This window comes from Rutidosis leptorrhynchoides, chromosome 4 (assembly GCF_046630445.1).
Source record: "Rutidosis leptorrhynchoides isolate AG116_Rl617_1_P2 chromosome 4, CSIRO_AGI_Rlap_v1, whole genome shotgun sequence".
NCBI lineage: Eukaryota > Viridiplantae > Streptophyta > Magnoliopsida > Asterales > Asteraceae > Rutidosis > Rutidosis leptorrhynchoides.
Window position 1 is genome coordinate 99,320,318 of NC_092336.1, and position 26,860 is coordinate 99,347,177.

The 26,860-nt window shown below is 32.8% G+C and overlaps 1 protein-coding gene across 1 annotated transcript; it reads left to right on the forward strand.

The window, feature by feature from the left end:
* Positions 1–474: 474 nt before the first annotated feature.
* On the forward strand, positions 475–2,940 carry LOC139840847 (uncharacterized). Its single transcript, XM_071831089.1, has 6 exons — positions 475–540; positions 662–829; positions 1,317–1,391; positions 1,492–1,641; positions 1,968–2,132; positions 2,755–2,940. Exons 1-6 carry the CDS (start codon positions 475–477, stop codon positions 2,938–2,940), a joined length of 810 nt encoding a protein of 269 aa, XP_071687190.1.
* The last annotated feature ends 23,920 nt before the right edge of the window (positions 2,941–26,860 follow it).

The window sequence follows — 26,860 nt, forward strand, 5'->3', positions numbered from 1 at the left end:
TTATTAAGTATAGCTAGCTAACCTTTGCATTCAAGTAAATCTCAATTCAATAAAATGAATGTCGGATGACACTAAAATCACCAACAGAACTTTGTATTGCAGGTACTAATTCCGTTATGAACGTAACTCTACATTTTAACACTCCGTAAATTCATGAACACAAAATATATTGAAGTCTTAGTATTATTAATTAATAGAGGTTAAACAATATATTACATTATTAGACTTGAGATAACTTATGGTTGACAATAATTAGACCTAGTAACAAATACTAAAGAATTTATCATATCCTGATCCGAGATTATAGTAATTTGAATTTCAAATATGGATACGCGTATATGTGTAACAATAAAATCATTTAGATTTACTTCCCATAATAATAATTTATTTACCCGGGAAAAAATAATAATGAATAAGTGAAAACCCTAAGATCGTCCCGCCACCGTGGCCTAAAACGAACCCTCAAACACCACCATGGGAGATCTTCCTCCGGCCACCAACACCAATGGCGCCGTAAAACGCCTTCGGTCACCGACAAACGTAAACTAATTCTTTTTGGATTATTATATTTTAGTTTATTTATTTATGTATGATTAGTTTATATATGAATGAAGTCTTGTAAGTAAGAATTTTTACTTTTTTTATTGTAAAATATTTACAGAAAAAAGGTGGAGAAGTACCACCATGGGTTTTGGTTATGATCGAGATTATGACGTATAAAGATTGCTCGATTCATTCGACTGATAAATTGGATCGATTTTGCATTAACTGTAGTGAATCTTTTTGTAACGAATGTAGTTCTAATCATCAAGGACATAAGCATGTCAAGGTAACATATTTTTTTTTATTGATTTTCTATATAATTAATATGTATCTATGTATCTATATCTATTCAATGCAGGACTTATTAGTCTAAAACATTATATTCGTTAAATGATATTTAGAAGATTAAAAAAAATTGTTATTATCACTATGTGCATCTTGATCATAATGAGTTCTTACTTATCTTGAAGGTAATTAATATTGACAAATAAAATAGATTTAAATTAATTAATTCTGGTTTTACATGTATATTTATCCTTTTAAATTGATATAAGTGATGAAGTGATGATGACGAAAAAGGTCAATATATGTCACAAAAACGTTGGTACAAACTGTTGCGACAAGTTACTTAAATAAAATATGTCAATATTTTGTGTTCATATATTGTTTTTGTTGATTTGTGTAACGAACAACGTAAAGCATTTCAGTGTTTTATTTCAGTGTTTTATGTTGTTAGTTTATGATTTTAGATTTGACGCGATGATAAACGACAGATTCGTAGGTACACATTACGTGATGTGATCAATAGACCAGATTTTCAGAAACACTTTGATTGTTCAGGCATTCAGGTAATTAGCAAAGTATAGCTGAATCTTTTTTATATAATTTTGAATTGGAAAAAATGTGCATATATTGATATTATACAAGTGATATATATGATGTGTACAGGGTTATGTAACAAACAAAAACAAGGTGCTACATTTGAGGGAAAGGGGGGATAACCAGCAACTAAAAGGGCAGCAAAACACGAGTTATCCTAGCTGCATGATTTGCAACCACACTCTAATTGATGCCATTTACTGCAGCATCCAATGCAAGGTAATATTTTTTTTACTTTCAAGTTTCATTTCATTAGAGGTGGTAAACTGTGGGTTGCACAAGTTCAGTAAGTAACAGGTTAATATGGCCTGTTTCAGGTCTAACTGGGTTCGTTTTTGTACTAGTGTCGAAATTGGTTGGTTTGGATTGAATTTACCCTAGTGAGGTATTAATATTCTTACAAGAGTTTTCAAATTCAAACCTCAGCATATCTTAAGATCTTAAGGTGGTTAAGGAAAAGCTCATAAACGGTACATATGAATAAATATAGGTGTTGGTTATGTTCTGTTTTGTTTATGATTAGTGTATTTGTATTTTGCGCTTAGGTTGGTGTTTTCCGTTTCGCGATAGTGTTGTTATGTTTGTATTTTTGTATGTTTTCGGTTGGATTCCGTATGATGAGGCTCGGTATGGGTCATTGGTCCAGCGGTATCGAGGAGTCCCTTTCAACCAAGAGGTTGAGGGTTCAAGTCCTATTTGGGACAATTTGTGTATATATTTTGTGATTAATTCGTGGAGTGGTGTGTGTGAGTTTGCCTTTCAAAAAAAATATATATATAGATAGTTTGTTTTACTGCTTTTTAGGTACGAGGCTCATCGATTTCATTCTCGTATCTTTGGTTGAAGACGTTTTCTTTTAAAAACGTTTTCTTTTAAAAACGTTTTCATTTATATATAATTTATGTCTTTTTCATCAAAAAGAGAGAAAAAAAAAAAGTATAATATCTCGTCGTCAATTTTATTTCCTGAATGAAATATGTCAGGAAGTTTCATACGCTAAATAGACATTGTGGACTATTTAGACTATTTGACCCATTTTGGTCACATATAACTAATTTTGTCCATTTCCCTTTCAGCTAACTGACTTACGGAGTATTTTTTTTTTATTTTATTTGTTTGACATTTCAAAGATTTATAGAAAACAATAGACCCATTTAATTAAATAAACAGGTTGAAATTCCTTCCGATATGTAACATTGATAGTATAAAGCTAGCTTAGTCCTGCCACTTTATCTATCCAATAAGCTAAGACTGAATTGCTGAATAATTTTAAAAAATAATCATAATTTCCTCTTTAATACTTATGTCTATCTATTTGTTAAATTTTGGCAGATTTCAGCAATGAAAACTGAAAATACTGAAGTGACTACAACTGAAAACACTGAAGTGACTGCAACTGAAAACAAAGAAAGCAAAAACGAAGGTGAACTGGAGAACGCATTAGATAATGCGATACTAGAACCTTCCAAGACAAAGAGAACGAGAAAAGGTGTTCCAAATAGGGCGCCATTTATCTGAACACTACTATTCAGAATATATAGACGGTAAAAGAGTGCGTTAACTTATGCATTCGAACTGTGATAATCGTAACGTAACTTGAATTTTTAGGTTACTTATATAAGTTAATGTAACTGAGTAACACTAATTTTCTAATAGATTAAAAATCTTCATTACTAAGCGCGTAAATGTCATGGATATGGATATATCATAAGTTAAAGTCATGTGTCTAATTATCAAAGCTACTGCCACACATGTTAAGAAACTTAATCTGGATTCTTTTACAAATATATACATATTTCTATAATTATTAGTTAGAAGGACACTTCGTGCTACTAACAGTATAATAATCTGTTATGAAAAGTTATGTTCTTATAACTCTCAAAAGTTTAGGAAAAAAAAAAAAAAGAACTAGTCGTCTTCTACCTTTTGGACTATTCATGTAAAATGAATGGTGTATTCTGAAACATCTTTATTTTAGCAGCAATGTGTAGTCCAATCTATAGATTATGGGAGGTGATACTCACACACTAGTTTTTAATCTATACACACTTTTTACCATAAAACTTACAATTATATCCTTAAATTTATCTTGGGACTTGAACTTCTATTATTGTAAGTAAGGACATAATAGTCAATTAGGTGTGTATGGATCAATATTGAGTGTGTGAGTATCATCTCCCATAAATTATATGATCATCCATAAAATGATTGATGGATTCACAGAGTTTGTTTTTTCAAAACAGAACAAGGCCCAATGGGCTGAAATATCTGAATGGGTCTCCAGAATCTTAGAATTATAGTAACAAAAAACTGAACTTCAATATCAATTGAGAATTGGGGTAAGACAGTATATATACATATATTTGTTTTAGCAGGTTATTGTTCAAAATCTCTACATAAAGTCTTTTGGATATAACAAAACTGTTGAAATACAAAGAATAGAAGAACAAATGAAAGTTATAGAAGAAGGGTAGAAGCAAAAGAAAAAAGCATAGGGTTATTAAAGACTTTTTGTGCCGTTGGTTCCTCCATTATACACCAAATAGTGAACAACGTCCCTTTCATTTTTTTTCTGCTTACAGCATCCCTTTATTTTACAACTTTGTGTTTCAGTGTCCCTCCGTCAACCAAACGTTAACTTTGAACGTTAAGTCCCATCACGTGCCTGACATGTGCATTGCATGTGAGGGTATAATTGTCTTTTTACCCTTTATCTTCATCTTTCACTTACAAATGCAATTACCCCAAAATAACAAATATAAATATAAATAAATTATACCCTCACATGCACCATAAACAGATTCGAGCAGCAGCTCTCTAGTTAAATCAACAACCTTAATTTCATATTCATCCAAAATCATACCATCAACAATCAATCAAAACTCAAACTTTAAATTCATCATAAACATGTTTCAATTCGAAAATCTAAAGATTCAAACTATTTTCAACTATATCCCATCTATCTATATCTACCTCAAATTAATCATATATAAAGTATGCAACAGAGCATAATAGAATTATAGAAGTACCCACAAAAATACATATCTTCAAAAGCTACATAACCATACCAACAAATACATAAGAGAAGTACCAATAGACCATCGAAGAAAGTAACTTTTGGATCTAGATCTTGAAGTACCAACAAATACTATAAACAATAAATACACATCTACTAAAAATCGAACCAATTTTTAGATCTAGGGAAATGATGCGTGACACTGAAAATCATCATCTTCAAAAGACCGAAACTATGTATTCCAGCCATCGCCGCCGCAAGCACCCACATCCGGCCATCGTCACCATCACCGCTTCAGATCTAGATGGTGTTTGATGCTAATAGAGAGATGAAATGGGTGTCTGATCTAGATCGAAAGTTGAAACCTGCAACAAACCTTTGGCACCAACAATCTGTCAAAGGAACAAAAACAGAGACGAAGTGGCCGGCGACCACCCACACCGGAAAATAGATTCGGTGACCCACCCACGCCGGAATGAGAAACAAGAAAGAGAACCGGGAAAGTGACTTTTTTTTTCTCGATATTGTGTTGAGAAAGAAATTTGGTGAAGAGGTTGTAATCTTTTTTGTTATCTTTGAAAGTGTAATGTTTCAAAATTTTTGTTTAAGGTAAGATGATAGAATTAATTCATATTTTGGATGTTGAATTGTAATTGTAATATAACGAAATCCGATGACGGTTGAGAAAAAGGTATGTAGAAATTAAGATTTTCATTTGGATTTTCATTTGTGTTTGTATTTTTTTAGACTATATTGATTTAGGGATTTATGTGTAAGTTGAAGGTTCAGGTGAAAAGAGAAGGGGAAGTACAAAGGTGAGCTAATTACAAAGGAAAATGTAAAATATCGAAAATGCCCTCACATGCAATGTTCATGTCAATACTTAACATACTTTTTTAACGACAGTTAGACGGAGGGACGCTGATTGCCAAATTATGCAAATAAAAGGATGCTGTTAGCAAAAAAAAATCGGGAGGGACGCTGTTAGCTTTTTAGTGTATAATTGAGGGACCAACGGCACAAAAAAGTCTATAGTTAAGGTGCTCAAGTATACATTTGAATAAACGATACCAAGAAGTAAATATTAACTGCCGTTTATAGCATAGTACAAATTATGCATGTTCTATGAGTTTTCGTTAGAAAAAATCCTAAAAAAAAAAATTTGCTACCTTTTTTTCACTTTAACCGTTGCGTCATACTTTTAATTATCAATTGAGAGTTCCATTCACACATTTTAACCAGACTCGTAGTGTACTCGGGCATTTGCAAAACTTGGATCAACATCGCACATATGTTGGGTAATTGAACTCGCACAAAACGTATGCGACCGAGTCCTTTAAGCGTGGGAACTGGGAAGTAGTGGGATAACAATGCAATATTAGGAGTACTAAAATACTCGTAGGATAAAATTTCCTTTTTAATATAAAGCTCAAGTTTACCTCTTACATACATGTATAGCGTAAATAAATGTGATAAAAGCCCAAAAGAACTAAGCACTAAATTATATGAGGAGGAATTTTCTATGGAAAAAGAAAATATTAAGAATTCTAATGACCCTAACAAACACTTGATAACATCAAATTATCAACCTATATACAATAGAACAGATGATTTAAGTGAACAAAGTAAACTAAATGTAATTACGTAAATAACACAAGAATATAACGTGGTTATATCTAATATTGCTATTAGTTTAATCCATGGCCAATCAAAGAGAAATTTTTATTAATTTTCGTAGTTGTTGTTTTAGAGGTTACATGAAAAAAGTATTTATAATGTAGGACGAGTTAGAGTTAAAACAAAACAAGAAAATTCCATAATGTTCCTCGTCGACCAAAATGTCGCGTTTGGTGACGAACATGTCGCCATATGTGATATACACTTTTCAATAGCTCCAAACTTTCGATCTTAATTGTCACTTTTCAACAAATCATCTCACATTTGGTGAAAATGTCACCATGTGCGATCCCATGTTGGTCCAACATTCCTTGTTTAATTATCCTTCAAAACCTTTAGCAATCTCCCACTTGAAGGAGTCTTTAAAAAAAAATCCATCTTCAACCTATTTTATCCCACAACAACATCTGCCCGCAGATTACAATTCCTTTTGTTGCCGTCGGATGACACCCGCGAATCACTCCACACGTCACTCGTTAACCTACAAGTAAGTGAAGTCTTTCGACACTAAAAAATATCTCTAAGCTATAATCCGATCTATGCTACTAGCTTGGGACCAAAAACCTCTCTTTGGATATATCACTTATCTCCTTAGTTTGGGAGATAACGGGTCGGAGCCTGACCCGATTCTAGCAACCCCATTGCTCAAGCAATCCATCTGTATATCGCACCATCCACTCGGGTTTTTTCCCGTCAAAGAATAAACCCGCTAGTAGAACAAATACACAGACATTACCGATCAATACCTTTCACGAGAACGCAGCCACACACTTAATCATCCACCTTACCGTCATTGCTTTCACCATTGGAACACCGACTACATACGTGCACACGACTTTTAACCGTGACTCCTAGAAAAATCTCTTATTCATCTTCCATTGTCAGTCGCAATAAAGTTTCCGTTGAAGAAGATCCACTTGAAGTAACGAAAACTCTAGCATAACCAAATCGACCCGAATTGTCACTAGTTTCGACTCACTTTGAGCTCCCACTCAAACAAGATATCTCGCTAGGATTTTCAGCACCTATAATTGCACTCAGCCATTACTCGGAAGGAATATCAACCATATTTATGGTTCCCGTCTTTACACATAAGCAATTACTAAACCACCTTTAAACATCGTCCTCCGTTGATCCCCAAAAAAACATGACACCTATCATTATCCTATTGCCCAGCCGAGATCAATCTCTTCGTGAGCTTGGGGATGAACCGCACGTTCCTCAAGATCCAAATGTAATCCAAGTCTAATAACAAGGTCACAAATACCCGCGATATCAAGTGTGTCCCCATCCGCAACTCAAGCTCTACCGGAATAACACTTCAAATTCACCATTTCGTTCATGTACGAGGTAGCATGATACGAGGCACACGAATATAAAACCCAAGATCCGTCAAGAACTCAATCTTGGCTCAACAACGCATCCTTGGTCATTGTAGTTAGCGTACTCCCACCCGACTTTAAAGTCGGGCACTTAGACTTATAGTGACCAACTTGTTGAAAATTTTAACACATCATGTTCTTACTCATTGATGGACTTCTTGATCTAGCTCTCCCTCGACCGAAATTCAAAATTGAACCCTCACCCTCACCCGAATCGTTCCTCCTGATTCCTTCTTTAACACCCCGTCAAATTTTCATCTGACGGCGTGTTAATCCAGGTCCCACAGTTAACAGTTACGCCCTCTATATGAGACGTTTAAAGCAATCGCATTTAATTTTATTAAAAGTTGACTTTCAAAACATAAGTCAATAATCCCAAAAATAGAAACACTGTTGTGATCGTAACCACAAGCCAACAGTATTTAAATAGTTATAAAAGTTTTAAATGCGAAAGTAAATAATGTTCTTTAAATCAAATGCTGACTTCACGGCCAGACATGCAGCAAACACATCGAAAGTCTACATCTTAAGGACATGAGAATAAAAACACGCAAAAACAGGTCAACAAATAATGTTGGTGAATCTGCAGGTTTAAAGTATTGTAACAGTATCTAAAAAACAGTTATCAGAAAAATAGTTTAAATTTCCTTGACCACGAGATTTTACAAGTACAACACTGAAATGTCCCGTTCATATTGATTATAAACGTTCCATATTAATTGATTTCGTCGCGAGGTTTTGACCTCTATATGAGACGTTTTTCAAAGACTGCATTCATTTTTAAAACAACCATAACCTTTATTTTATCGATAAAGGTTTAAAAAGCATTACGTAGATTATCAAATAATGATAATCTAAAATATACCGTTTACACACGACCATTTCATAATGTTTTACAATAAGAATATATTACATCAAAAATAAGTTTCTTGAATGCAGTTTTTACATAATATCATACAAGCATGGACTCCAAATCTTGTCCTTATTTTAGTATACAACAGCGGAAGTTCTTAATAATCACCTGAGAATAAACATGCTTTAAACGTCAACAAAAATGTTAGTGAGTTATAGGTTTAACCTATATATTTATCAATCGAAATAATAGACCACAAGATTTCATATTTCAATACATCCCATACATAGAGATAAAAATCATTCATACGGTGAACACCTGGTAACCGACATTAACAAGATGCATATAGAATATCCCCATCATTCCGGGACACCCATCGGATATGATAATTTTGAAGTACTAAAGCATTCCAAATTCCAGAATGGGGCTTGTTGGGTCCGATAGATCTATCTTTAGGATTCGCGTCAATTTGGGGGTCTGTTCCCAAATTCTTAGGCTACCAAGCTAAAAAGGGGCATATTCGGCTTCGATCATTCACCCATATAAAGTAGTTTCATTTACTTGTGTCTATTTCGTAAAACATTTATAAATTTGCATGTATTCTCATCCCAAAATATTAGATTTTAAAAGTGGGACTATAACTCACTTTCACAGATTTTTATTTCGTCGGGAAGTAAGACTTGACCACTGGTCGATTCACGAACCTATAACAAATATGTACATATATATCAAAGTATGTTCAAAATATATTTACAACATTTTTAATACGTTTTAATGTTTTAAGTTTATTAAGTCAGCTGTCCACGTTAGTAAACTACAACTAGTTGTCCATAGTTAGATGTACAGAAAATAAATTGATATATATTATCTTGACCCAATTCACGACACAGTGTATACACGTCTCAGGCTAGATCATAACTCAAAGTATATATATTTTTGGAATCAACCTCAACCCTGTGTAGCTAACTCCAACATTACTGCATATAGAGTGTCTATGGTTGTTCCAAATAATATATATAGATGGGTCGATATGATATGTCAAAACATTTGCATACGTGTCTATGGTATCCCAAGATTACATAATATATTAGAATACATGTATAATACAATACAAGTTAGCTAGGATATGATTAATATATATTTGTTACCAATTTTCACGTAGCTACAACAAGCAAAAATATCCAATCACGTTTTACCCATAACTTCTTCGTTTTAAATCCGTTTTGAGTGAATCCAATTGCTATGATTTCATATTGAACTTAAGTTTATGAATCTATACAGAAAAAGTATAAGTTTATAGTCGGAAATACAGGTTACAAGTCATTTTTGTAAAGGTAGTCATTTCAGTCGAAAGAACGACGTCTAGATGATCATTTTGGAAAACATACTTCCACTTTGAGTTTAACCATGATTTTTGGATATAGTTTCATGTTCATAAGAAAAATCATTTTCCCAGAAGAACAACTTTTAAATCAAAGTTTATCATAGTTTTTAATTAACTAACCCAAAACAGCCCGCGGTGTTACTACGACGGCGTATATCCAGTTTTACGGTGTTTTTCGTGTTTTCAGGTTTTAAATCATTAAGTTAGCATATCATATAGATATAGAACATGTATCTAGTTGATTTTAAAAGTCAAGTTTGAAGGATTAACTTTTTTTTGCGAACAAGTTTAGAATTAACTAAACTATATTCTAGTGATTTCAAGTTTAAACCTTCGAATAAGGTAGTTTTATATATATGAATCGAATGATGTTATGAACATCATTACTACCTCAGGTTTTGTGGATAAACCTACTGGAAATGAGAAAAATAAATCTAGCTTCAAAGGATCCTTGGATGGCTTGAAAGTTCTTGAAGCAGAATCATGACACGAAAACAAGTTCAAGTAAGATTTCCACTCGAAATAAGATTGTTATAGTTATAGAAATTGAATCAAAGTTTGAATATGAGTATTACCTTGTATTAGAAAGATATCTTACTGTAAATAAAAAAGATTTCTTGAGGTTGGATGATCACTTTACAAGATTGGAAGTAAGCTAGCAAACTTGGAAGTATTCTTGATTTTATGAAACTAGAACTTATAGAATTTATGAAGAACACTTAGAACTTGAAGATAGAACGTGAGAGAGATCAATTAGATGAAGAAAATTGAAGAATGAAAGTGTTTGTAGGTGTTTTTGGTCGTTGGTATATGAATTAGATATAAAGGATGTGTAATTTTGTTTACATGTAAATAAGTCATGAATGATTACTAATATTTTTGTAATTTTATGAGGTATTTCATGCTAGTTGCCAAATGATGGTTCCCACATGTGTTAGGTGACTCACATGGGCTGCTAAGAGCTGATCATTGGAGTGTATATACCAATAGTACATACATCTAAAAGTTGTGTATTGTACGAGTACGAATACGGGTGCATACGAGTAGAATTGTTGATGAAACTGAACGAGGATGTAATTGTAAGCATTTTTGTTAAGTAGAAGTATTTTGATAAGTGTCTTGAAGTCTTTCAAAAGTGTATGAATACATATTAAAATACTACATGTATATACATTTTAACTGAGTCGTTAAGTCATCGTTAGTCGTTACATGTAAGTGTTGTTTTGAAACCTTTAGGTTAACGATCTTGTTAAGTGTTGTTAACCCATTGTTTATTATATCAAATGAGATGTTAAATTATTATATTAACATGATATTATGATGTATTAATATATCTTAATATGATATATATACAATTAAATGTCGTTACAACGATAATCGTTACATATATGCCTCGTTTCGAAATCATTAAGTTAGTAGTCTTGTTTTTACAAATGTAGTTCATTGTTAATATACTTAATGATATGTTTACTTATCATAATACCATGTTAACTATATATATATATATATATATATATATATATATATATATATATATATATATATATATATATATATATATCCATATATATGACATCATATAGTTTTTACAAGTTTTAACGTTCGTGAATCACCGGTCAACTTGGGTGGTCAATTGTCTATATAAAACCTATTTCAATTAATCAAGTCTTAACAAGTTTGATTGCTTAAAATGTTGGAAATAATTAATCATATAAATATCAATTTTATTTAATATATATAAACATGGAAAAGTTCGGGTCACTACAGTACCTAGCCGTTAAATAAATTTCGTTCCGAAATTTTAAGCAGTTGGAGGTGTTGACGTATCTTCTGGAAATAAGTGCGGGTATTTCTTTTTCATCTGATCTTCTTGTTCCCAGGTGAACTCGGGTCCTCTACGAGCATTCCATCGAACCTTAACAATTGGTATCTTATTTTGCTTAAGTCTTTTAACCTCACGATCCATTATTTCGACGGGTTCTTCGATGAATTGAAGTTTTTCTTTGATTTGGATTTCGTCTAACGGAATAGTGAGATCTTCTTTAGCAAAAAATTTCTTCAAATTCGAGACGTGAAAAGTGTTATGTACAGCCGCGAGTTGTTGAGGTAACTCAAGTCGGTAAGCTACTGGTCCGACACGATCAATAACCTTGAATGGTCCAATATATCTTGTATTTAATTTCCCTCGTTTACCAAATCGAACAACGCCTTTCCAAGGTGCAACTTTAAGCATGACCATTTCTCCAATTTCAAATTCTATATCTTTTCTTTTAATGTTAATGTAGCTCTTTTGTTTACTTTGGGCGGTTTTCAACCGTTGTTGAATTTGGATGATCTTCTCGGTAGTTGCTTGTATTATCTACGGACCCGTAATCCGTCTATCCCCCACTTCACTCCAACACTTCCTGCTTCAAACGGCGCCATCTCAATGCTTGAATGGTAGTTGTTGTTGTAAGAAAATTCTGCTAACGGTAGGTGTCGATCCCAACTGTTTCCGAAATCAATAACACGTGCTCGTAGCATGTCTTCAAGCGTTTGTATCGTCCTTTCGCTCTGCCCATCAGTTTGTGGATGATAGGCAGTACTCATGTCTAGACGAGTTCCTAATGCTTGCTGTAATGTCTGCCAGAATCTTGAAATAAATCTGCCATCCCTATCAGAGATAATAGAGATTGGTATTCCATGTCTGGAGACGACTTCCTTCAAATACAGTCGTGCTAACTTCTCCATCTTGTCATCTTCTCTTATTGGCAGGAAGTGTGCTAATTTGGTGAGATGATCAACTATTACCAAAATAGTATCAAAACCACTTGCAGTCCTTGAAAATTTAGTGATGAAATCCATGGTAATGTTTTCCCATTTCCATTCCGGGATTTTGGGTTGTTGAAGTAGACCTGATAGTTTTTGATGCTCAGCTTTGACCTTAGAACACGTCAAACATTCCCCTACGTATTTAGCAACATCGACTTTCATACCTGGCCACCAAAAATGTTTCTTGAGATCTTTGTACATCTTCCCCGTTCCAGGATGTATTGAGTATCTGGTTTTATGAGATTCTCTAAGTACCATTTCTCTCATATCTCCAAATTTTGGTACCCAAATCCTTTTAGCCCTATACCGGGTTCCGTCTTCCTGAATATTAAGATGCTTCTCCGATCCTTTGGGTATTTCATCCTTTAAATTTCTCTCTTTTAAAACTCCTTGTTGCACCTCCTTTATTTGAGTAGTAAGGTTAGTGTGAATCATTATATTCATAGCTTTTACTCGAATAGGTTCTCTGTCCTTTCTGCTCAAGGCGTCGGCTACCACATTTGCCTTTCCTGGGTGGTAACGATGAGACGACCCGACCCAATCCATGGGGACGAATACAATAACATATGATTACATCGCGAGGTACTTGACCTCTAAATGATACATTTTACAAACGTTGCAATTGTTTTTTTTAAAAAAAACAACCTTTCATTACATCAAAAGTTGACAGGTATGTATACCATTTCAGAATATCCAAACTATAAATGACCTAATCCGTCCATTACTTAATAATAATCTTTAATGAACTTCAACGACTCGAATGCAACGTTCTTCGAAATATGCTATGAAAGACTCCAAGTAATATCTTTAAAATGAGCAAATGCACAGCGGAAGATTTCTTTAACACCTGAGAATAAACATGCTTTAAAGTGTCAACCAAAAGGTTGGTGAGTTCATTAGTTTATCATAATCATTTATTTCCATCATTTTAATAGACCACAAGAATTTCATTTCCAGCTCTCATAAATATACGTCCCATGCATAGAGACAAAAATAATCATTCATATGGTGAACACCTGGTAACCGACATTAACTAGATACATATAAGAATATCCCCTATCATTCCGGGATCCTCCTTCGGACATGATATAAATTTCGAAGTACTAAAGCATCCGGTACGTTGGATGGGGTTTGTTAGGCCCAATAGATCTATCTTTAGGATTCGCGTCAATTAGGGTGTCTGTTCCCTAATTCTTAGATTACCAGACTTTAATAAAAAGGGGCATATTTGATTTCGATAATTCAACCATAGAATGTAGTTTCAATTACTTGTGTCTATTTCGTCAAACATTTATAAAAGCGCATGTATTCTCAGTCCCAAAAATATATATTGCGAAAGCATTTAAAAAAGGGAACAAATGAAACTCACGCATATAAATATTGTAAAACAGTTAATAAAACATTTGCATGTATTCTCAGCCCAAAAATGTAAAGAGTAAAAAGGGCAAATGAAACTCACGCATATAGATATTGTAAAATAGTTAATAAAGCATTTGCATGTATTCTCAGCCCAAAAATGTAAAGAGTAAAAGGGATCAAATGAAACTCACCATACTGTATTTCGTAGTAAAAATACATATAACGTCATTGAACAAGTGTAGGGTTGGCCTCGGATTCACGAACCTATATTAATTATATATAATTATATGACGGTCAATATTTGTCTAACAATTTAGGCCAAGTCATAGTGTACCACAATCCTAATGCTCGAGTCAGACTCAACAGTATAGTAACATGTTATATTACCCATGCTCAGTTAAAATTCTAGTAAAAGGTGACGTGTGAAACAACGTATCACAATTGGTTTCATAATCATAAAATAGTATTTTAGTTTTTATAAAAAGTCAATACAAAATATTAACTGAAAAGTTAACGGAAAAGTCAAAATTCAAGGTCAAAAGTCAAAGGTTAAAGTAAAAACGAGGTCGCATGCAAAAATACAATAACTTATACAAAAAATGATTTTTCGGTCAAACATGCCTAAACGGCCACTTCAGCGATTTTTAGAAAAATTATCGGAACTCCGATTGATAAACGGCCAAAGATAAAAGTTACACATTACCAAAAAGATTAAGCATAAATTTTACAGAAGTTAACTAAACCTAGAAAACTCGTAGTTGCCAACGTGGTTTCGGCGTTTCAAAGTTAATTTTTCAGCTTTAATAAATTTACAAAAGTGACCGAGTAGCCTACTTTGGAGATTTTTAGAAAATTCCTCGAAACTCGGATTGACAAACGGTCAAAGTCTGCAAATTCTAGTTACCACAAAGATATAACATGATTTTTGGCAAAAGTAAACACACATCAGGCCGACCATGACAACTGATACAAAACTGACATTTTTAATAAAAAGTTTCAGCTCTTTTCAGAATTTTAAAATGTGACCAAACAGTCAACTTTGACGATTTTTAGAAAAATCGTCGAGACTCAAATTGACAAACGGCCAGAGTCATTTGCTAGACCTTACAGCAAAGAATTCAGTGGTATTTTTTCTTAAATCTGAAACAACGCAGATCAGCGAGAATTTCAGTTCCCTTTTCGACATTTTTTCAAAATTCGCAAAACTTCTTTTGTCCATAACTTGACAACCGTTCAACGAAACGAGACGTGCTTTAAATGAAAATTTATCTACTCGACGAGTAGAATCTAAATAACCACTTTTTATTACCCAGAAAATTAGTTCACTAATTATCATTAGCAATCTTAATTACGAAATTAATTGTTTAATTCATAACTTTCTAACCGTTCATCGAATTCATTCGATATCTAAATGAAAAGTTCTTAATTTTTCGCTAGCTTTCCAATGACATGCATATCTTATACCTTATTTCATCCCTAGTATAACAACCTTTAAGATTCAACATAACCTATCTAAGGGCAATATCAAATGTACAAATAAGCATAATCCTATTTTCTCGAGCACTAGTCAGGGATACACTTATTAGTATGTAAAAATTAAATTATGAGTACTCACGTATCAATATTGAGATTCAATATTGCAGGAAGGTACGTAGACGCAACGGATATGATAACCACTAGTTTGACTCCACGAGCTATACTCCTGATCCATACCCATAACCTCCTTAGCCATAACCCATAATTTCCTTAGCCCTATCCCACTCGAGAAACTTATTTTGAAATGACTTGCTCATGACCTCGTCGTAATATTTTATGTATAATAATAATATTAATAATACTAATACTACTAATAATAATAATAATAATAAGATTTATAATAATTTTTAATAACTAAAATAAATATCACGTATTACATGTAATATGAGAGAGATAGATTGTAATTGGAATGGTGAATTGAATCAAATCGCGTTCGAGATTTATAGTACATCGCTGGAACCCATTAACATCAAAATTTCAAAATGATGAAAAATAAAGATCCGCAAATTGCGGCCCCTATACCTGGACGTAAACTAACACATATATATGTAGACTTTATAATATATTATATTTATATAATTAATTAAATATTATATTATATTTACGCTCATGGTAAAAATATAATTTTTACAAAAATGACACGGTCGTGGTCTCACGACGCATGTACCACTTTCGGTTTTTCGGGCGCACTTTCGTACATTTAGAAAACTAGCCTTTTACGTTACGTGACGTGTACCTTTTACAAAAATTAGACTTACTCAACAATAAATTACCTTTATAAAAATATAACTTATAAAATTGACCGTTGTGGTCATTTACTTCTATAAATCAGTGACTCGTTGTTTATCAAAATGTATTATTTTAAATCAGGACGTTTTATGACTCGTACCTTTATCAAAATATAGACTTAAATTAATTAAAAACTAACCCACTCAGAGTGTAACTTAATCCTTTGAGTGTTTTGGTCATTTACTTTTATAATTCATACCCTCGTTAGTTATCGAGGTATATTTAATAACATTAACTTAAACCAAAACGTCTTTTGACTAAATTAAAATATATTTATAATATATAGGTTTGAAATACTTTAATAAAATATTTAGATTTTAATTATATTTCAAAGTATATTTGAAGATCGTTTATGATATTATATCCCATAACGTTTATACTTTAAAAAATATAATTTCCTTATGCGTCAACGTTTAGTTTGTTTTCCTTAAACTTTCTAAATAATATAACTATATTCCCAAAGTTTCTCTTTCATTCTAAATAATAGGAAGGTTAACTAGTTAACGTTTATGTAGAAAGTCGAACAGAAAACTCCACTAACATTTGGCTAGTTCCCGTTAATTGACACCTTTGTCTTCTTTTATAACTCACTTTACCATTTTCCGAATACGGTTAATAATAAGGGTTACCTAATTCAAAGTGGACCTCATAACAGATACTCTTAATCATAATTCAATGTATCTGATAATTCAATCATTTGATATTATCTTTTAATCTCGTCGATAAACTTACATCGAACAAATATATTCATGTAAAGTATTATCTATTCAATACCTTGATAGTATTTCCAGGTTCATAAAATAGATCTCATAGCTTATAATCATATCCACTAATTCGTTCGATGTTTTATATAATATATCTCAATTTAATAATCACACATATGTATATGTATATATAATTGTTCATGAATCGCTAGGCATGGTCAAAGGGTAATTGATTATATGAATATAGTTTTCAAAACTTTCGAGACTCAACATTACATATTTTTGCTCATCGTGTCGGGAACATATAAAGATTAAATTTTAAATTTGATCGGAAATTTCCGGGTCATCACAGTACCTACCCGTTAAAAGAAATTTCGTCCCGAAATTTGATAGAGGTCGTCATGACTAACAGTAAGAATGTTATTATGACGAATGTAAGCTGATACATAGAGTTTTATCATCATCGAATAATATAGATAACCCAATTTGATTATGCGAAGATTATAAGTGAAGCTAGCAAAGAGTGGAATGAGTAAATATAGAAGCGTTTTAACTGATGACCTAGTCATGATTGATTTCCGGAATTTAAGGGATTTAAAGAAAATCTTCGTAATAAGATTTGGTTCTTCGGTAATTAAGGAGATTCAGATCTTCTTTGGTTAAACGCGATAATCTGCTTTGATTTTCTTTGTCGAATATTTTTCTATAAATCCACCCTCTCCACTTCCTTACAACTCACATCTCCTATTCTTCCTTCCTCAATTCATACTTTAAAGTATTCATTAATTATGCTCCATCCTATCCTGATCCTTGATATACTCCTAACGTTCATATCTGTCATTCTTCTTTTTAATCTGCCACCGGAAGAATCCATTTACTTCTATTATACTCTTAGGTTTATAGTGTTTCTAGTTCTCCCATGTCTTTACATTGCTATATGCATTGATATATACGGGTTGTAATTTCCGGGTTGTTGTTAGATTTTACACCCTCCCTTATATTTCGATGTCCCTGCTTCTGTCTTCTATAGTCATCGTCATACATAGTTAATGCTCCCTTCTATTTGTTGCGGTTTATACCCCAAATTTCTATTTTGTAGCTTTGTCCTTTCGTTTCTTCTTCTTGCGATTAAATAACTCTTGTAATGGTCCGGAATTCCCAACTATGGATTTCGGAATGAACATTGTTAATGTTCTAAGAAGGAATATGAAAGGGTATAATCTTGATTTGTCAAATTACCAGAATACCCTGGAAAAGACCGAATCATCAAAAAATATTTTCTTGATATATTTAGAGATTAGGTAGAATTTAAGAGTCGTGTAAATGACACATGATGACGGTATGTTCTGTGAGTCATCACGTCCATTAGAAACTCAGCATGAATTACTGTAATATAATGACGTTGATCAAGTGTCATTATATTATACTAACTCATGCATCAGTTCCCAACACTACTTCAAAAACATTCATATTCGAATTTTTTAGAATTTAGAAACTAACACAGTTTCTTTTATGTTGCAGATATTACGGAGAGATAAATGATACTTGATAAGAATAGTTGTGAAAATATCTCCAAAGATATGGAGAATATGTATAATGGAAGATATGAAGATATCTTATAATATTTAAGATATGATGATGATGAAGAATATCTGTCTGTGAAGGTTTAGAATAAGAAGTAAGGTGTTTGCTAACGAGTTCAGCAGGCACTGAATCATTTGGATTCTTTGAAGGCAGATTCAGTCTCTGTGATTTGTCCACGGCTTCCTTCATACTTTGCTCAATCCATTTTTCAGTACCAAATCCTTTTTTTTTTTTGAGCTTTTCCAACTCACTATCTTTTATCATCAAACTCTTGGCCATTTAGACCATCTACCATTTTTATGTTTCCTCTGCATTTGATGCTATAATATCTGAATCACTGGTTATCAATCCAAGGTTGGTTCAGAAGAATCGTGTTTTTAGATGATTAAACGCTGGTGGTAATATGGTGGGATATGAAAAGTTTCCTAATAACAATGGCGAACGGGTAACTTATCTATCGATGTTATAATAAAACTAGTCTAGCTGTACAGTCGAAGCTGTCCTGCTGAAGCTGTGACAAAACTGGCTACTTGAAATGGAATTGTAAGGTTGTTTTTGCTAATAAATGATAAAGAATTGGATGCGGGTACGTGTCAAACTACGACCTTGGTTTCGAGAGCTTTTCAGGTAATGTGTGGTTGGATCATCATCTCGATTGTTCAATGTTTGAAGTGTCTTTCAGAATTTCGAAGGGTTTTAAATGCAGATTGTCATAGTCAATATCCAAATGATGGAATTGTCCTGACTCCCAAATGATTTTCATATTCATCTGAGTGTTACGATTAAAAGTGATGTTCTATCACAGTTTTGAATTCAAAGTATAGCTTTGAAAAATGTAAGGATCTAAGAATAATGATTTCGGTTGTATCTCGAGTTAAATTCTGAAATTCCCAAAATCAGAGCATGTAATTAGATTCGAATGAGTATGGTTGTTTTGATTTCTATAGAAGAATGCATATTGGTATAGTTGATGATTGCTGGATCCGAATTGAAGAACGTAACATATTAATTGTAATTTAATATATTTCTCGGGTATTACCTACCCGTTAAAAAATTTCACAATTAATATTTTGAACAAGAATTTTCATTTCAGCCTTTATGAAAATATATGTGAGTATATTTTCTTCAGATGTAATACATATTTAATGAGTTTAAAATCATATTAAATTCATTTGATTTTCGGCTTGAATTAGAAATGAGTAATCTCTAAAACATTAGAAATTACACAATTTTGCGGAGTATCTCACTAATGTAATCAATACTTCAATATTTATTCTTATTGATATTTCCTTAGTGAAGAATGTTGATGCTTGTGGAATTCTTGCGAACTTCGCAAGGTACGATTGATGTGATATAGAAAGTTTTCAGCGCATCAAAGATTAAAGTGTAAAATCAAACATGTTATTGAATAATACACTTGATTTATTATGAAATAAAATTCATTGAGTTGAAACACAGATTGTGGTTAACAATGATTAAATTGTTAACGAAGAATGTACATCATAGCATATTAGTAATATGAATTAACCGGATAGTTAAGTTCCATACATAATAGCTTAGTACGAAAAGATTTCTTATGGTTAAAAATTTTTATAAATGTATATATAGGATATACATATAAATTCTTCGGAGGAACTGAGGTAATACTTCATGACTCGTTGATACAATATCCTAGTTATTAATTCGTAATGGTTTCAACAGTGATTCTTGAACTGACGGAATATGTGATGTCATAAGTGTTGTTGATTCTGACGATGCTGACGTTACTGACTATACTGGTGATGCTAACGGTGCTGTTGCTGCTGATGATACTTCCGGTAACTGCTAGCGATGCTTGTATAACAAGTCTAATCGAGCACCATTCTTGTTAGGGTTTTGATTCTTCCTTGAATCATTTTGGTTCACTCATCTGATTTAGGGTTAGGGTGGAAATAGATAATCTCTAAGACTTTAGAGATTACATAATCGCCGTAGAATGTTCTTCCGATGAAGTTATGAATCAATACTTCATCGTTTGTTGTTGTTAGTACTCCTTGGTATCTATGGTGCGTGTGATGTTGATATCCGAGATACAGATTATGATGTTGAGGCGTGTGATGCTGCTGATGTTTAGGGTATCGAGGTTTGCGATGTTGATGCTACTGGTGGTACTGATTATGCTGCTGGTGCTGCTGATGGTGTTTATAATCCTTGCACCATAAGCTCTAAAGCTGTCACGCGAGCACGAAGTTCGTTAACTTCTGCTAGTATACCGGGATGATTGTCGGTTGGGACAAGCGGGTAAATAAAATTTAGAATTTGATATAATATATAATCGTGACGAGATACTCTGGAAATGAGATTGAAAATGGTTTCACGAACAGGTTCGCCGGTAAGTGCTTCAGGTTCATCGCCAATAGGGCAATTTGGTGGATGGAAAGGATCACCTTCTTCTTGTCTCCAATAATTGAGGAGGCTACGAACCCATCCCCATTTCATCCAGAATAGATGATGACTGATTGGTTGATCCATTTCGGTCACACTATTTTCGGAGCTCGAATGGAAATCCATATCGACATAGCTGTCGAAATCTGAGGAGTTCGAACTAGATGCGGAATCCATCTCGTATGATCAGAGAAAGAGTTTTGGTATAAAATAGATTGTAGAATTTAGATTTGGTATTCCTCAATACATAATTTACATATGTATATATAATACCAAAATCCCATAGATTTCGGAGAATCTTTGAAAGATGTTAGTCAAAGTTCACAGTAATAAATACGCTAAGATATTAATTAGCAGATATGCTAAGATGTGAATTTCGTCTATACGCTGTTATGCAATAAATGCAGGAAAACGCGTCTAGACTTAAGAATGATAAGCAGGTAATTTCATACAGATGATAAGTAGATGATTTTCGACACAAAATGATAAGGAAAACTTTTGACATGCAGACACGGTCGAAGTCCAGACTCACTAATGCATCCTACCGACTTATCAGTTAGACACACTAATGCAGACCTGGTTCGCTAAGACCACCGCTCTGATACCACATGAGACGACCCAACCCAATCCATGGGGACGAATACAATAACATATGATTACATCGCGAGGTACTTGACCTCTAAATGATACATTTTACAAACGTTGCAATTGTTTTTTTTTAAAAAAACAACCTTTCATTACATCAAAAGTTGACAGGTATGTATACCATTTCAGAATATCCAAACTATAAATGACCTAATCCGTCCATTACTTAATAATAATCTTTAATGAACTTCAACGACTCGAATGCAACGTTCTTCGAAATATGCTATGAAAGACTCCAAGTAATATCTTTAAAATGAGCAAATGCACAGCGGAAGATTTCTTTAACACCTGAGAATAAACATGCTTTAAAGTGTCAACCAAAAGGTTGGTGAGTTCATTAGTTTATCATAATCATTTATTTCCATCATTTTAATAGACCACAAGAATTTCATTTCCAGTTCTCATAAATATACGTCCCATGCATAGAGACAAAAATAATCATTCATATGGTGAACACCTGGTAACCGACATTAACTAGATACATATAAGAATATCCCCTATCATTCCGGGATCCTCCTTCGGACATGATATAAATTTCGAAGTACTAAAGCATCCAGTACGTTGGATGGGGTTTGTTAGGCCCAATAGATCTATCTTTAGGATTCGCGTCAATTAGGGTGTCTGTTCCCTAATTCTTAGATTACCAGACTTTAATAAAAAGGGGCATATTCGATTTCGATAATTCAACTATAGAATGTAGTTTCAATTACTTGTGTCTATTTCGTCAAACATTTATAAAAGCGCATGTATTCTCAGTCCCAAAAATATATATTGCGAAAGCATTTAAAAAAGGGAACAAATGAAACTCACGCATATAAATATTGTAAAACAGTTAATAAAACATTTGCATGTATTCTCAGCCCAAAAATGTAAAGAGTAAAAAGGGCAAATGAAACTCACGCATATAGATATTGTAAAATAGTTAATAAAGCATTTGCATGTATTCTCAGCCCAAAAATGTAAAGAGTAAAAGGGATCAAATGAAACTCACCATACTGTATTTCGTAGTAAAAATACATATAACGTCATTGAACAAGTGTAGGGTTGGCCTCGGATTCACGAACCTATATTAATTATATATAATTATATGACGGTCAATATTTGTCTAACAATTTAGGCCAAGTCATAGTGTACCACAATCCTAATGCTCGAGTCAGACTCAACAGTATAGTAACATGTTATATTACCCATGCTCAGTTAAAATTCTAGTAAAAGGTGACGTGTGAAACAACGTATCACAATTGGTTTCATAATCATAAAATAGTATTTTATTTTTTTATAAAAAGTCAATACAAAATATTAACTGAAAAGTTAACGGAAAAGTCAAAATTCAAGGTCAAAAGTCAAAGGTTAAAGTAAAAACGAGGTCGCATGCAAAAATACAATAACTTATACAAAAAATGATTTTTCGGTCAAACATGCCTAAACGGCCACTTCAGCGATTTTTAGAAAAATTATCGGAACTCCGATTGATAAACGGCCAAAGATAAAAGTTACACATTACCAAAAAGATTAAGCATAAATTTTACAGAAGTTAACTAAACCTAGAAAACTCGTAGTTGCCAACGTGGTTTCGGCGTTTCAAAGTTAATTTTTCAGCTTTAATAAATTTACAAAAGTGACCGAGTAGCCTACTTTGGAGATTTTTAGAAAATTCCTCGAAACTCGGATTGACAAACGGTCAAAGTCTGAAAATTCTAGTTACCACAAAGATATAACATGATTTTTGGCAAAAGTAAACACACATCAGGCCGACCATGACAACTGATACAAAACTGACATTTTTAATAAAAAGTTTCAGCTCTTTTCAGAATTTTAAAATGTGACCAAACAGTCAACTTTGACGATTTTTAGAAAAATCGTCGAGACTCAAATTGACAAACGGCTAGAGTCGTTTGCTAGACCTTACAGCAAAGAATTCAGTGGTATTTTTTCTTAAATCTGAAACAACGCAGATCAGCGAGAATTTCAGTTCCCTTTTCGACATTTTTTCAAAATTTGCAAAACTTCTTTTGTCCATAACTTGACAACCGTTCAGCGAAACGAGACGTGCTTTAAATGAAAATTCATCTACTCGACGAGTAGAATCTAAATAACCACTTTTTATTACCCAGAAAATTAGTTCACTAATTATCATTAGCAATCTTAATTACGAAATTAATTGTTTAATTCATAACTTTCTAACCGTTCATCGAATTCATTCGATATCTAAATGAAAAGTTCTTAATTTTTCGCTAGCTTTCCAATGACATGCATATCTTATACCTTATTTCATCCATAGTATAACAACCTTTAAGATTCAACATAACCTATCTAAGGGCAATATCAAATGTACAAATAAGCATAATCCTATTTTCTCGAGCACTAGTCAGGGATACACTTATTAGTATGTAAAAATTAAATTATGAGTACTCACGTATCAATATTGAGATTCAATATTGCAGGAAGGTACGTAGACGCAACGGATATGATAACCACTAGTTTGACTCCACGAGCTATACTCCTGATCCATACCCATAACTTCCTTAGCCATAACCCATAATTTCCTTAGCCCTATCCCACTCGAGAAACTTATTTTGAAATGACTTGCTCATGACCTCGTCGTAATATTTTATGTATAATAATAATATTAATAATACTAATACTAATAATAATAATAATAATAATAAGATTTATAATAAATTTTAATAACTAAAATAAATATCACGTATTACATGTAATATGAGAGAGATAGATTGTAATTGGAATGGTGAATTGAATCAAATCGCGTTCGAGATTTATAGTACATCGCTGGGACCCATTAACATCAAAATTTCAAAATGATGAAAAATAAAGATCCGCAAATTGCAGCCCCTATACCTGGACGTAAACTAACACATATATATGTAGACTTTATAATATATTATATTTATATAATTAATTAAATATTATATTATATTTACGCTCATGGCAAAAATATAATTTTTACAAAAATGACACGGTCGTGGTCTCACGACGCATGTACCACTTTCAGTTTTTCGGGCGCACTTTCGTACATTTAGAAAACTAGCCTTTTACGTTACGTGACGTGTACCTTTTACAAAAATTAGACTTACTCAACAATAAATTACCTTTATAAAAATATAACTTATAAAATTGACCGTTGTGGTCATTTACTTCTATAAATCAGTGACTCGTTGTTTATCAAAATGTATTATTTTAAATCAGGACGTTTTATGACTCGTACCTTTATCAAAATATAGACTTAAATTAATTAAAAACTAACCCACTCAGAGTGTAACTTAATCCTTTGAGTGTTTTGGTCATTTACTTTTATAATTCATACCCTCGTTAGTTATCGAGGTATATTTAATAACATTAACTTAAACCAAAACGTCTTTTGACTAAATTAAAATATATTTATAATATATAGGTTTGAAATACTTTAATAAAATATTTAGATTTTAATTATATTTCAAAGTATATTTGAAGATCGTTTATGATATTATATCCCATAACGTTTATACTTTAAAAAATATAATTTCCTTATGCGTCAACGTTTAGTTTGTTTTCCTTAAACTTTCTAAATAATATAACTATATTCCCAAAGTTTCTCTTTCATTCTAAATAATAGGAAGGTTAACTAGTTAACGTTTATGTAGAAAGTCGAACAGAAAACTCCACTAACATTTGGCTAGTTCCCGTTAATTTACACCTTTGTCTTCTTTTATAACTCACTTTACCATTTTCCGAATACGGTTAATAATAAGGGTTACCTAATTCAAAGTGGACCTCATAACAGATACTCTTAATCATAATTCAATGTATCTGATAATTCAATCATTTGATATTATCTTTTAATCTCGTCGATAAACTTACATCGAACAAATATATTCATGTAAAGTATTATCTATTCAATACCTTGATAGTATTTCCAGGTTCATAAAATAGATCTCATAGCTTATAATCATATCCACTAATCCGTTCGATGTTTTATATAATATATCTCAATTTAATAATCACACATATGTATATGTATATATAATTGTTCGTGAATCGCTAGGCATGGTCAAAGGGTAATTGATTATATGAATATAGTTTTCAAAACTTTCGAGACTCAACATTACATATTTTTGCTCATCGTGTCGGGAACATATAAAGATTAAAGTTTAAATTTGATCGGAAATTTCCGGGTCATCACAAACGAATCTCAAAGTCGTAATCATTCAGCAATTCAATCCGCCTACACTACCTCATGTTCAGTTGTTTCTGATTAAATATGTGTTGAAGACTTTTGTGGTCGGTATATATAATACTTTTGACCCCATATAAGTAGTGCCTCCAAGTCTTTAATGCAAAAACAACCGCGCCTAATTCCAAATCATGCGTCGTATAATTCTGCTCGTGAATCTTCAATTGTCTAGATGCATAAGCAATTACCTTCGTTCGTTGCATTAATACACAACTGAGACCTTGCTTTGAGGCGTCACAATATATCACAAAATCATCATTCCCTTCAGGTAATGACAATATAGGTGCCGTAGTTAACTTTTTCTTCAACAATTGAAACGTTTTTTCTTGTTCACTCTTCCATTCAAATTTCTTCCCTTTATGCGTTAATGCAGTCAAGGATTTTGCTATTTTGGAAAAATCTTGGATGAACCTTATGTAGTAACCAGCTAGTTCTAAAAATTGGCGTATGTGTTTTGGAGTTTTTGGGGTTTCCCACTTTTCAACGGTTTCAATCTTTGCCGGATCCACCTGAATACCTTCTTTATTCACTGTATGACCGAGGAATTAAACTTTTTCTAACCAAAATGCACACTTTGAAAACTTAGCGTACAGTTTTTCTTTTCTTAGCAACTCTAGCACTTTTCTCAAATGTTCTTCGTGCTCTTGATCATTCTTCGAGTAAATAAGTATGTCATTGATGAAGACAATGACAAACTTGTCAAGATATGGCCCACACACTCGGTTCATGAGGTCCATGAACACAGCTGGTGTATTAGTCAATCCAAACGGCATAACCATAAACTCGTAATGACTGTAACGCGTCCTAAAAGCAGTCTTCGGAATGTCATCCTCCTTCACCCGCATTTGGTGATACCCAGAACGTAAATCAATCTTCGAATAAACCGACGAGCCTTGTAGTTGATCAAATAAATTGTCGATTCTCGGTAATAGGTAACGGTTCTTGATGGTAAGTTTGTTCAACTCTCGGTAGTCGATACATAACCTGAATGTACCATATTTCTTCTTAACAAACAGAACGGGAGCTCCCCATGGTGATGTACT